At 35.6% G+C, this 14,718-nt stretch overlaps 1 protein-coding gene and 1 long non-coding RNA gene across 2 annotated transcripts; both read right to left on the reverse strand.

Annotated features, from left to right (window-relative positions):
* Positions 1-216: 216 nt before the first annotated feature.
* On the reverse strand, positions 217-1,476 carry LOC141361414 (uncharacterized). The gene is made up of 3 exons (XM_073862569.1): positions 1,268-1,476; positions 812-1,125; positions 217-701 (listed from the first exon to the last, which is right to left on the reverse strand). The coding sequence occupies exons 1-3, from the start codon at positions 1,428-1,430 to the stop codon at positions 483-485; spliced, it is 696 nt and encodes a 231-aa protein (XP_073718670.1). The 5' UTR covers positions 1,431-1,476; the 3' UTR covers positions 217-482.
* Positions 1,477-2,393: 917 nt separating this feature from the next.
* LOC141361431 (uncharacterized) lies at positions 2,394-4,499 on the reverse strand. The gene is made up of 3 exons (XR_012367498.1): positions 4,364-4,499; positions 3,041-3,577; positions 2,394-2,543 (listed from the first exon to the last, which is right to left on the reverse strand). It is a non-coding gene; the product is annotated as an uncharacterized lncRNA (long non-coding RNA).
* Between the last annotated feature and the right edge of the window lie 10,219 nt (positions 4,500-14,718).

Consider the following 14,718-nt stretch of genomic DNA (forward strand, 5'->3'; position numbering starts at 1 on the left):
AAACGTAGTTATAACTTATCTACTTACGGCAATCGACCGCTCCGCATTGTGCAGCTAGAATGAGAAATGGCGCGCTGAGATGAGCATAACATAGCACGCAATCTAAGAACGTTTAGGCTTCTGATTGGCTTAACCTTGATAAGCAACGCCTTGCATATTTTAAAGCTATAAAACTTCATCAAAAAAAAAAAAAGTTTAAGACCACATTTTTTTATATTTTACTTATTGTATTGAAGATATGAAAATAAATAAATGTTTGTTATGTAATAGCAGAAGTGACAAACGTTAATTCAAGTCATACAATACAGCAGGAATTCAAGTAATAATTACTTAATACACAGCCTTGTAATGTCATTTATGTGAGGATTTACTCTGAAAATCGTTTGTGTATATGTTGACATGTACATGACAACAAACCAGTTACAATTATTTACTATATTAATGTCAATCAAACAATTATTCAATTATTAAATTCAATTAAATCAATCCAAAGAGCAAGCAGACACAGCTCTCACAGCTTCTTGATAAACCTCCATGCCAAATGTCTTACTATGCATGAAAGGGTCAATGGTGTCCTGCAGTTTGGCCCAAACTGCTCCTTTAAGTGAGAAATTGGGTTCAGGAACAGAAATGATTGATTCTTGATCAATCTCAGTCACAACTGGTCCATCCCAGTCAATGCCCAACTGGTCAGCTTCCATCTAAAATAACAAGAAAAACTTGCCATTAAAAGAGTCACAAGTTGAAAGTGATACGTTTCATGTAATACCAATATTAAATACAGAAATACACTACTAAGGGGTTAAATCACCTGATCACACAATATATCTGTATTTGATACTTGTCCTGAAACCCAAAGATGCTGAGGGGAATGGTTGCCTTGTGAGGAAAGTGGGTGTCGGTCCCATGTGCTTCTGAAAATTTCGCGATGTGCATTTATCCTGGGAATCATGACAAATTGTAGACATAACATGTGCAACTCATTGTTGGGATCAAGAAAGCCCAAGTCCTCAAGATGATGGAAGGCGGTATAGTAGTTGTTGAGAACTGAGCACCATAAGTCACGCCATAATCGCTCAATGCGCTGATTATGCACACTTCGACCTGTGATCATGCTCCTTTTATCTGCAAATAAAGAATTTGGTTAGTGATGCAAAAACTTCAGAAAAACAGGCATAATAATTTTATTTGACACTTAACTTCTAGCGTGTATATGATTGAGATTATAGTTAGGAAAATACAGAAATAGTGTATTGCAATAAAATACCTGGTCCCCTTAAAGGATGTTCTAACATGAAACGAGCTACATCAACATTTTCGCCACCCTTGTCACTTCGGACACGAACAGGCAATCCATAATTCTGTACAGCCTCCAAAAAACATTGCAGCACAGTTGAAGCCTTGTTGTTGGTATTGGCCTTAAGATACATTATTTTTCGGCTATACCCATCAATTCCTCCATGGACGACTATTCGCCATCTTCAATAAAAACAGCAAAATATCAGTTTCTTCAAAGAACCACATGAACCACGTGATTGCTAATAACAATAATACAATAGAATAATAGATAAAAATACCACTCTTTTGGATTTGCTTCATTATACACATATGACATGTTTACAATTTCAATAACACTATAACATATTTAAGACACATCTAATATATTGTCTATATAGTGTAACGTTTGTTTAATAAGGTATGGACTTACGTTTTGTCTAACAATATTCTTTATCTGTATTTTTATTTTCATAAGAAAACCGAACTGAATGCAAATAAAAAAATTTATGAAACACTAAAACACTATCAAAAACTAACTAAGTGTATCATGGTTCTGAAAATTAATTTCTAGTCAAAACACTTATGGAGGGTTATACTTAAAGTGGCGGTTTCCCAGACAGGACTTATCCTTGTCCCAGACTAAAATGCATGTTTGAGCTGCCTTAACTTAAGATATGTCAGTACAAATATTTTTTTTTACATATATCACTGACATTGTCTTGTTTTAAGATGCACACCAGTATTGTTTTTGTAAGGTTTGTTTGTAAAGACTACTTGCATGCCCTAATTTAACTGAGGCCTAGTTCTGGATTAATCTAAACACTGTCCGGGAAACTGCCCCAAAATTTTTTTACATCTTGTTACACTCTACGTGACAAAATAGGGAACTACAGCCATCATCTGGGATTAGGCTGTGAAACTGATAAGCAATCTCTTTAATGCTTAAAGCAATGATTCAAAATATAAAAGATTGAAATTATTATGTACAGTTGCAGTGTCCTTAGAAAAGATAAAACAGCTAATTGTAGCACCACCCTGTAGCCAGTAACTATTCATGCTTAGGCACCTAAATATTAATTACATAGTAAAAGTAATAAAAAGACACTTGCCTTATAAGCTTGTGATTGCCATCTATGTGCCAAAGTGACAACGGTGACGGAACAGAGTAAGGTCTTCTAGGTATGATCCTCACCTCAAGGCCTCGTAAAACACTTCCTATTGGATCAACAGATCTAACAGTATCTCTGAGTCTTTGGTGGGTGATCCTTTTGGGGGGAATGCATAAAACAATGCATTACATTTTTTATAATGTATTGCCTATGATTATTTTGATTTACTAAAATGTAATAAAAATATCTTGTATGCAATAATCTATCAGGAACTAATGGTCATGGACTAACTAAACACAAATGCAGACATATGTGAGCCGGCCAGTGAAATAAACCATATAACCATCATAAAAACTGACTATTTACACTATGATTTCAATCGTTGACATGGTCTTACACAGTCAATATTAAATATATTAATTTTATATTTAAGAATGTAATTTATGTGGGATGGTTTTATGAAAAATACAGTAAATTACAAAAAATGTCTTAAGCTGGCATTTCACAGACTGGGCCACGTGTGATACTGCAAGTCAGTTTACTGCAGTGATTTTTATGCTGACTACGAAATTCTTAGGAAGAACTAGTAGTGTAAAACTGATTTGTAATCATTTGTGAACATTCAATGGTGTAAAATGTCTTCTATAACATACCTTATGCCTATACTCCTTAGATACCCAGAGACAATTCTGTATCCAGAGTTGGGAGTGATTGAAAGAAATTCTCGCACAATTCTCTGGAGGTCCTCTTCACAAACATCAGTAAAATACTGCTTCACTGATAAGTTGCATTCCGTCATTCTTTTTCTAATTGTTCTGACACTCACATCCAAAAGTCTTGCAATTTCTGGTACAGTAAAATCAAACTCAAGAAGAAATTCAAGGTGTTCTCTGGATATGTCAAAACGTGGACGCCCTCTTTTTCCTGAAAGAACAACTGGGGCTTTGTAACCATTGAGCACTGTGCCGCGACAATTGTCTAACAGCTGTAATGCATGGACCAGAGTTCTTTGCACTTCAACAGCATTAGGTATTGCTGTGGTTTCGGAAAATCTAGATAGTATGTTAAGAAATTGCTCAATTTTAAGATAAACATAGTCCATGTCTTCATGTGTTGATTGCAATCTACTGCTTAGGTTGGTCAGCAGGTTGGAGGCATCTTCCAAGAAAGCTTGTAGTTGCCCATCACCTCTGAAAAGACAAAGATTTTCAATTTCCAAAATCCCTGATGTTCAACAGACATTACAAATATATGCAAAACAATGCTTGAAAATATAGAATTTATTGACATTTTCGCTTTTCATGATTACATTTATTTCCATAATCTTTGCTGAAAAAGTCAAGTTGGGCTGCTAGCTGTGTTTTGTAACACTGGTAGGTCTTGAGTTGTTAAAGTAAGGTCAATGCTGGTTTAAGCTGCATGGTCAAAAGCTGGTCCAGTCTAAAAGATCCAGACACAATTAACCAGCATGTTCCAAAAGAAAACACAGCTAGCTTAGGTTGATATTTATTTTTAACAGGAAATCACAATTAACTAAATTGTTAAAATTAAATTGTTTGGAGGGGGGCAACAACAATACAGTATCTTTTATAAAGGCAACACTTTTGTTTTCCCCCTTATTTTTCATGAGCTGAACTTATAGATCTTAGATTTTTTCTATGCACACTAAAGGACAACTACTCTCAGATATTGTTCACAAATCTGTGTTAGTGAGCACTTCTCCTGCCAGATAATCCATCCACCTCACAGGTGTGCCATATCAAGATCTTGATTAGAACGTGTGCCTTTGGCTGGCAACAAAAAAAGCCACTCTAAAATGTGCAGTTTTATCTTTTTTTTCAGTGTGTAATACCAAATTATGACAACTGCGTATTTTACCCTAAATAAAAGACGAATTTTCAATTTAAAGCTGAAATAAGGGGAAACGTCAGTTTTCATTTTTGGTGCATATGAAAAATTATCAATCGAGAACTTACCCTGGTGAAATTGATGATTCGTCCATTACGAGAGATGATAATTTCGCCACCGAATTTCTTTTTGTTAATTATTATTATTATTGCCAGGGCGCCAGCGAATTCCTAAACGCTATTCGGGAACTGCGTCATCACGGTGATGTCACGTCTTCTTCTTTCGTTTTCTGGCGGACTGGTGAACTAAGCACATACCGCCACCTACTGTTTCGTATTATCCATTTCCTCATTTCATGTGCATTAAAAAAAAACAGAATTCCGGTATAAGCTGACGCTGCGTCTCCAGCTTGTCCAGCCCATACACAGAACCCTGTCAAATCAAACTGCCCTTAAACAATTTTAAATCCTATAATTTATTCCTATACTATATATAAATTCCATTAACACCCTATAAGCTATCTCTATTAAATTCCACTCCTAATATATACCCCAAATCTAAATCCTTTTGTCCATTAAGATACTCCGTTAATTTTGTTCTCTCCTGAATATATTTCTGACATATTACATGTTCTACGGTTTCTTTTTCCTTAAAAAACTCACATAAACCAATCTCATGCACTCCTACTAAAGCTAATGTTGCATTTAATCCTGAATGACCAACTTGTTAACATAACCTCTTCCTTCCTATTTCTTTCTCTTATGCTCTTATTAGTCTCTACATATTTCCTAATTTTATACTTGTCTACCGTTCATGTCATTATCCCATATTTCCTGCCATTTCTTTTTAATATTTTTCTTGATAATTGACTTAACTTCTCCTTTACCTAGTGGTACACTCACATCAGTTGAATCTCTTACCAACGGCTTTTTTTGCTAACTCATCAGCAACTTCATTTCCGTTGACTCCTTTATCTGCTGGAACCCAACAAAATCCAACTATCCCTACTTTCCTTCTCACTTGATATAAAAGCAGTGGCGGAGCCAGAGGGGTGTCCAGGGTGGCACTGGACACCCTTGACATGTCACTGGCCACCCCGTGTGCCACTCCAAATTTAATGCGCTACTTTCACTTAATCGCTATGTTTATTTTCGACGTGCGGCAGCGCAGCACATTGTTAAAAACAAACATTATGAATAACCCTCCCTCTTTATTTTTCAATCACTGCGCAAAGAGACTTGGATTACTCTGCTGATTTTGGACATACAGACATTATTTATTCATCATTTAAAACGTTAAAATGTAATTTTTGTGTGTCTATAAAAACTGAATGTTGTGCTTTTCACAAAATTAAGAAAATATACATAATGCGCGTTCTGTTATCTCTCCAGTGACGTTTTTTCAAAAACGCGTCAGAAAAATTACTGTAACTTAACGAATACTTTTCATACCATCATGCCATGTCTACATATGCTTGGAATCTCTTTAAAATGATGTAAGTGAAGTCGTACATTGCTACATGATTTCACCGTATATGCTGGGAGTGTGGTCATTTTCTTGTGGACTGAATAAAGTCTAAGATTGCCAATTCTTTTTACAACAAAACCCAGCACCATGTTTTAATTCTTGACGTGATCTTTATAGGCTTCTGTATGATTGTTAATTCGACTGGATTGCCACATTGAACTTGAAAGCGCGACGCGCATATCCGATAGTGCGCGTGCACAGCCAGAGCTTAAACGACTTCATGTTCGCGTCCTCTTGGCTTAAACGGACAAATGCTCATATGTCAAAATAGCTGTCTTGGTGATTTTCATACTAAACATTTGGTTACTGTACGTCTTAAACGAATAAACATTTTATTGCAGCCTAACCTAAAAGTCTCTCTGTCATTAAAGTTAATTAAATATCAAAAGAAAAAAGAAAACTTTTGCATCTTCTGTAACTTCGTAAATAAAGATTAATCCAAACATCCTTTGTGTTGAGCTCTGCTATTTGAAGTAAGTTTAAGGTTTATCATGGAGTTTAGATTTCCTGATCTTTTGCTTCATTAAAGGGATAGTTCACAAAATGAAAATTCTGTCATAATTTTTACATCTTTATGTTGTTTTAAACCTGTACGAATTTCTTTTTTCTGATGAACACAAAAGAAGATATTTTGATAAATGATGGTATGCACACAGCTGTAAACTATTGACTTCCATAGTAGGAATAAAAACATGATTGAATTCAATGGATATACGATTAATTGTGTGCTTACCATCATTTATCAAAATATCTTCTTTTGTTTTTATTAAAATAAAATACAGGTTTAGAACAACATAAGGGTGAGTACACTCTAAAAAAACAAACGGTGCTATATAGCACCAAAACAATTGCTTTGGATCGTAACGATAGAAGAACCATTTTAGTGCCATATAGCACCGGTGAAGAACCAGTGAAGCACCAGTGAAGCACCAGTGTAGAACCATATAGGGGCCATATAGCACCACATATGGTTCTACATAGCACTATATGGTTCTACACAGGTGCTTCACTGGTGCTTCACTGGTGCTTCACTGGTTCTTCACCGGTGCTATATGGCACTAAAAATGGTTCTTCTATCGTTACGATCCAAAGCAACTGTTTTGGTGCTATATAGCACCGTTTGTTTTTTAGAGTGTAAATGATGACAGAATTTTCATTTTTGGGTGAATCCCTTTAACAGACAGTAAATCAGATGTAAGAAATGCAGTTGAAAGATTTAAAATTCACCCTTATTATGTTTACATCTAATGTGATCAAAATATTTATTTATGCTTTCTTGATACATGGTTACACGTCATTTTCTTTTATGGACTATGGATCCCCTAAAGTAGCTTTGGCCACCCCCTGGCCACCCCATTAAAAAAACTCTAGTTCCGCCAATGTATAAAAGCATATAAATCTCATTAATTAAATCTACTCTAACGGACTAATGTGAATAATGCACTTAATGCGATACTGAATCAGAACACCACACTACTCTATCAGGATCTCGTCCATGATAGCACACATCTCTGCAGAATATACTGATAGACTATCAGTTAGTCTTCTTGATATTTTAACATTAAACATCGGAATATATATTCCTATTCCTGTCATTCCTGAGGTAGGATCTTTTGACCCATCAGTAAAAATGTGAAGACTTTCATAATGTTTTTGATGTAAATGCTTACTAACATTAACTGCCACCATTCCTGCTTCCTCCCAATCTCTCACTTCTTCTAGCATTTCCAAATCTATTACAACCTCTGGAAAAATCCAGGTCGGAATCTTACCCAAAACTGGTGAAAAATTACTTTCAATCTCCACAATCTGGAATTTATCTGCAACACAGTTTATTTCCCAACCAAATCCTTTCCCTTTATTATTAACATATTCCCAGCAATTACTTAAAACATCCGTAATATGATTTCCCACAAAACTCTTAATGTATTTCCAATAAATTAAAAATAATTTAATTCTTCTCAATTCTAATGGTATTTCATTTGCTTCAACCAACAGAGCATTAATAGGAGTTGACTTCACAGCTCCTAAACAAATTCTGAGTGCCCTATACTGTATCTTGTCCAGACGAAAAGCGTCCTTGTTGGCGATGTCACGTCGTCTTCTTCTATTGACTTTTTATGGCGGATGGCAAAACAACTTTTGGTGCACTTACCGCCAATTACTGGAATGGAGTGTGAAGCATTAGTATGACATACGCATAAATTCTATTAATTATTCATATTTCTTTAATGGGTATAAAATGGCACCATAGATTTTACTTATCATATTAAATAATTCAACAGCCATGTTTTAACTTCATTAATGAGTTTTAACCTTTCTTTTTCAATTCCTTTTTTACATTTTATTAATACATGTTCTATAGTTTCAGGCTGATTACAATAAATAGATTGACCTGATTCATGTTTTCATTTTTTAACAAAAAATTATTTAAACTAGCATGCCCTATTTGGATGCGTGAAATAATTGTATCTTCTTTTCTGTTCCTCTCCTTTCTTCCATTTCCTACTTGTTGAATATTAGCCTAAGCATAAACCTGCCCTTGCTATCACATTTCCATGCCTCTTGCCATTTGTTATTTATTGAATTGAAGAGTTTCGTTGCAAAACGAGATAAATCCATTTTTTTACATCTTTGTCAAAACATGTTTATTATTATGTTATCATGTTATTATTTTGTTTTGCGGTGCTACTTAGCTGTATTTTTTAAGTTATGAAGGTTTAAATCAAAACAAACCAACTGCAGTTGCATTGAAATTAATTGGAATGCACAACCAAAAAATGAGATTTCTGAACAATTAAAAAAACGGTGGTTATCTCGTTTTGCAACGAAACTCTTCATATTATTATTATGAATTCTTTAATTTTCCCTTTAACTTCATTTTTGCTCAGAGTCACTTAAATAGCCTATCCATTTCTGAATGTTTAAAAGCTTCCTTTGGCTAATCAACCACTTTATTAGCCTCCACGATGTCACATCCGCAAAAGATTAGAGATTTAATTTCTAATTTTCAATAGGCTAATAGTAGCCTAACACTTGAAACACAACATAGTAACAAACAGTAGCCCATGAATACAATAAAATGTCTAAAAATAGAGCAATAAGAAAAATAAAAGAAAATATTGTATAATCAACTTAAAATTGGAATTTAAAGTGTTGTAGTAGTCCACAATCGTTTTACCTTCAGGACTTGCACGTTTTTGTTTCAGTGTTTCAAAATTACTCTCCATTAATCTGGATAGTGTTGAAACTGGATTTTTTTCTAATGAATGTGACTTCAAATGAAAATATGTTTTAAACCATAAAACACAAACATTGTCTATTTTCTGTAGTATGTTATGCTCAGTGCCACATAACAAATCAAATAGGCCTTTATGTTGAACATCAATCTGAAAAAAAATAAACAACGACATGAGATGCACAATAGCTTCTGTAATAATGTAACAGAATCAACAACAAGTAATTTTGTCACACTTACTTCCGCGTTGCTGTTGCTATGGCATTGTTAACTGCTTTGTAAAAAAACATGCATTACAGGTGAAATCATACCTGAATGTTGACATTGATAACACAGGATAACGTGGAATCACTAGAGTGATCAACAAATTCTTTATTTTACAGATATTATGCCTTCCATAATTTCTTTTCACAAAACTGTGTTCTCAACAAACCATGTCAGGTTCTGTTAAAATTATTTTAAGTTATTTAAAAACACAGTATTATAAACACTGAATTAATAACAACAAATACAAATACAATTAAGGAACTGCATTAGAAATATGTGGAATGTTCGACAATAAACATATAATAGGAATATAAAAGCTTGGTAGTAAACATTTTTTTCAGTATTGTCTTATGTTAATGTCTGTTTAAAGCAAGTCTAAACAACAAACTTTATGTAAAAAAAATACCACTGTCTCCAAAATTATTAAATGATTAAATTATGAAAGAAACAGGAATGCATCATATAAGATCATCATGTTTAGTGTGTTCTATCAGTGGTTCTCAATTCCAGTCCTCGGGACCCCCCTCCAGAATGTTTTAGATGTTTCCTTATATGAAACACCTGATTCAGTTCATCAGCTTGTTAGTGTGTTAATTAGGGGGGTCCCGAGGACTGGAATTGAGAACCACTGTTCGGGATTAAAGCATTTATTTCAGACCTATGGAGTAATAGTAACTATTAGATTTGCATAAAATTAACTATTAGAGTTGCATAAAATTGAAAACTCATAAAAGGATAAAACTACTTGAAATGTGTACTAATTGTTGGATTCTACCACTGACAACATAAAACATATATAAGACAAAACAACATTTAATATAGGTGTCAAAAAAGTTTATAAAACGGTTAGCAGAAAATGATGAAATGCATGATTTGTACTGTCAAAATGATAGTTCTTGCTGTGGATTGCCAAACATTTCATTAATTTATTCCACTTTTACTTTTCTTTCGTTGTCATTCTGTGTATCTGTGTTCAGTTGGCATTTTCAGGCCAAAATGACTGCCGCGCTACCGATGCGCCACCTAGTGACTGTTTCCAGAAAAGCATCAGAGTTTGGTCAATGTGAGACGAAATGATTGTTAAAACGAACGAATAATTTATTGAATAATCTTAATAGTTCCCTTTTCAGTGTGTTCCTCTACCATGCAAAGTTAATGGACAATTAATGATATTATGGTCCCATGACATTGAATTCCAGCTATCAGTTACTAGGAGTTGCTGACATGTATCAAAATGGTTATGTTTTAGGTAACAAGACAGTGACTAAAATAATATAAGGTTGGATTTGGTGACTGTTCAATATCTTAACCAAAATACATCAAACCTTTTTAAAAATCCACAGGGGATCTTCTGACAGAGAAAACCCAAAAGCACAGATTGCTTGGCCATGTATAAATATGTAAAGTAGCGGTGTAACAATTAACAAAGTTAGTTTGTGCCCAGCTCACCCCTACATTTGTGAGATAACAAGAGAATATATATTTGGATTATATAAAACTGATAGATAGATAGATAGATAGAATGCATTTAGGGGTGGTCATTGGATTAAGACAGGATTAGGCCTTAGTTTAATTAGGAAATATAACTAGTTTTAACATGCCTTACTAAAAACATAACTTGTGTGCATTTTGAGGCAAAACAATTAAATGACACTGATGTATTTTAAGATATGTAAGTGTAAGTGTTTTTTTCAGTGTGGACAGCTCTTACATTTATTTGAGTCTAGAACTAATCTATCCCTGTCCGTGAAACCATCCCATAATGTCTATATTCTTTAAAGTACAGCTCACTGGTTGAAAACACCGCTAATTTCAAGGCGTTGACGTCACGTCAGGTCGTCACGTGGGTCGCACACGCGGATAGGCGCTGAAAGTTCAAGAGGTTCGGTCAGACGTTCGATTAGCCGTTCGGTGGGTCGATCGGTCGGTCGGTGGTTTTATTTTCGCACTGATCTCCTGCCATACTGGCTAATGCAGACCCTCAATGCAATTCTTATGAAAGAAACCCCTGGCGATTGACGCAAAGCGATTGTTTCATTCAGGTACTGTTCATCCTCTTGAGTACGGAGTTTGAGAATTGCCGACCAGGTTTTAACCGCTAATTTGCACGACGCGTTTTTAATATGCGCATTATCTTCCGAGGTCTAGCAGCTTCGCGTCAAGTCAAACACAACTTAACGTCCTCGAGAATGCACAGATCATTAGACATTGCAGAGAGAGAGAGCGCGAGAGAGAGAGATTGAAAGACATCAGGTACACAGCTCTGGGAAGCTATACAATAAACGTGTAAAGGATGTAAAGTGTATAGCCGTGGCACTCATCTCATTGTATTCTCATTTATGTATATAGTTTAATAACATAATGTATGTTACCAGCAATACATCAATTACAACCTTACTATAGTGATTGTATTTACTAGCTGCTGACCTCATATTATTTTTGCTTCAAAAGTGCATAACTCACCTGTAAAAATCATTAAATAATTCCATAAATGTTTCTTAGTTATAAAAAAGCTTTTAATTTTATTATTTTATTAACTTTTTGTTATTGCACTTTAATTGTAAAGATGTTTACAATTAAAAACATAGTTTGAGATGTATATATCCTTCATTCTTGAACTAGAAACCTCTCCCCGCTGTAAAAAAGTAACTTTTACTCTTAAAATTAAAATGGCTTACTTTTTACTTGAGTAGATTTTTAGACCAGTAACTTTACTTTTACTTAAGTAAAATATTATTAAAGTAACTTTACTTTTACTTAAGTAGAATATTTTATTACTCTTTTCACCTCTGCATTCATGTGTATTAAAATTAAATTTGCGTCCGTTTATAGAGAAAGAGAAACGTTTTCTATCTGTTCACATTTCCTTGCAAGTACAATTTTGCCTGTATTATTGGTGTCCCCTTCAAAAATTGTTCTTGAAAAATTTTATGTTTATTGTCCCCCCCAACATTTAGATGAAATTTTCGCCCCTGTGTGTATAAACTGAAAAAAATCACTGTATGGACAGCTGATATAATTGATAGAAGAAGTACTACAAGTTACTGCATTAACATTAACAAAAATGATCCATTAATCTCATGAAGACTAAAAGACAGTCTACTGTTACACTGTCCACATGTGAAGCTGAGTTTATGACATTAACTGTGACTGTACACGAGTGTTAGAAAACATTGATGGACTGAAATATCAATCTAGACTTTATGAAGACAATCAGGGTGTCATAGCGTCAGCAAAAAAATCCTGTAAACATGTGGACATTAAATGTCATTTTGTGAGGTCTGTGATAAAGGAGGGCAGAATTAGTCTAAGATACTGTCCAACTGATGATATGATTGAAGATATACTAACAAAACCAGCAACAAACATCATGACATTTAACTCATTTATGTTTGCTGTATGAATTCTCTTCTGTTGAAATGATCAAATAGAAATGTGGGTGTTAAAATTTATAAGTATTGTGCTCTCATTTATATTTGATTTGTTTAACTTACTGTGTACTGACTATGTCCTAACAAAGTCTAGTCCTGGTTGCAAATAGAGTGTATAAAGTTTTGACGTGTGCCCGTGCAGCTTACACCAATCAACACTGAGACAATTGCGTATTATATTATCTAGCAAGTTTATTATCCTTATGTATATCATACAGCGGCAATAACTTGACTTATAATACATACCAAAAACAACAAAACCTATTGTTCCCTGTAGCAAGCTAAACACCAAAGCACAGTCGAAAACTGTTTGCTTCCCAAATTCGCAACACCTGTGTCTGGATTTCCTTGAGGTTAAATCACCCGGCTGACCCGAGATCAGCTGAGCCACAAAGCTCATACCGCCCTCTAGTGGCACATGACAAAATCACATAATACAAATGAATACAAAATGAATATGGCTCATACACTCCAGCCCCTAATTGCGTCTGGCAGAGCAATTACACCAAAATCAAAAAGAGCCATAGATACCAATAATATAGCCTCCATGAAATAGGAACCAATTATTCTTTAGCTTCATTAAGCAAGCATATTTTAGTTATTGGTCGTTCAATGATATTTGTCTTCGTCTTCAAACGAACCACACGTACCAGACCTCTCTTGTCAGGGAAGGTTTCAAGGACTCTTCCTAGCATCCATGACCCACGTGGAGCTGTGGAGTCCACAACCATGACCAGGTCTCCAGGAACAAAACTCCTCTTCTCCTGGTTCCATTTTTGACGCTCCTGTAAAAGCGGCAAGTACTCACGGATTCACCTCTTCCAAAAGAGATCAGAAATGTATTGGGTTTGTTTCCACCTTCTCCTTGTGTAAACATCCCTTTTATCGAATAGTCCTGGTGGAAGAACTGGTTTTCCTTTAAGAAGTAGCAGATGGTTTGGTGTCAATGCCTCAAGATCATTGGGATTCTCTGACAGTCTTGTAATGGGGCGATCGTTAAGCATAGCTTCAGCCTCACAGAGCACGGTATGGAACCCTTCGTCATCCAAGGTTTGTTGACGGAGCACAGAACACAAGATCTTCCTGATCATCCGTATCATGCGCTCCCATGCGCCACCGTGGTGTGACCCAGCTGGAGGGTTAAAATCCCACTTAATTCCCTTTTTGGACAAGGCTCTTTCAATACGGTCATGATTCAAAGAGGTTAAGGCTTCTCGCAACTCCCTTTCTGCACCCACAAAGTTGGTGCCATTGTCAGATCTCAAATGTGTGACTTGTCCTCTTCGACAGATGAACCTTCGCAACGCATTGATGCATGAATCCGTATCAAGAGAATATGCCACTTCTAGGTGCACAGCCCTGCTTGTCATACAAGTAAATACTACTCCATACCTTTTCACGATGCTACGCCCTCTTTTTACGTCAACTGGCCCAAAGTAATCCACGCCAACGTTAGTAAATGGCGGAAGATCAGGAACCACTCTCTCTTCTGGTAGGTCTGCCATTTTTTGCTCACCAGGTCTTCTACCAAGGAGCTTACAAATGAGGCATCTTGATATGATCTTCCTTACTGCAGTAGGTCCGCTTGTGATCCAGTATTTTCTCCTTGTAGCAGAAAGAACATGATTTCTACCACCATGTCCAAGCTGTAAGTGGACATGACGAAGAATGAGATCGGAGATATGTTGATCCTTTGATAAGATGAGAGGGTGCTTAATGTCCTCAGGGATTGCTGCCCTTTTAAGCCGACCCCCAACTCGTAGAAGTCCTCCATCCAAAACCGGATCCAATTTGAGGAGGCAGCTACTTCTTGGCACTTGTGACTTGCCAGAGGTTAGTGCAGCAAATTCAACGGGGAATCTCTCTTTCTGGCAAAAAGCAATTATGGAGGTCTCAGCCTTTAGGAGATCTTCCAACGCCACCTTCTGATTCCCAAGTGATGTTGAGAAAGCTTGCATCTCCTTTTGCACATCCAACCTTGGTGCTCCACTGGTGTTTGCACGCTCCAACTCTTTTCTTT

The sequence above is a fragment of the Misgurnus anguillicaudatus genome, chromosome 24, assembly GCF_027580225.2.
Source record: "Misgurnus anguillicaudatus chromosome 24, ASM2758022v2, whole genome shotgun sequence".
NCBI lineage: Eukaryota > Metazoa > Chordata > Actinopteri > Cypriniformes > Cobitidae > Misgurnus > Misgurnus anguillicaudatus.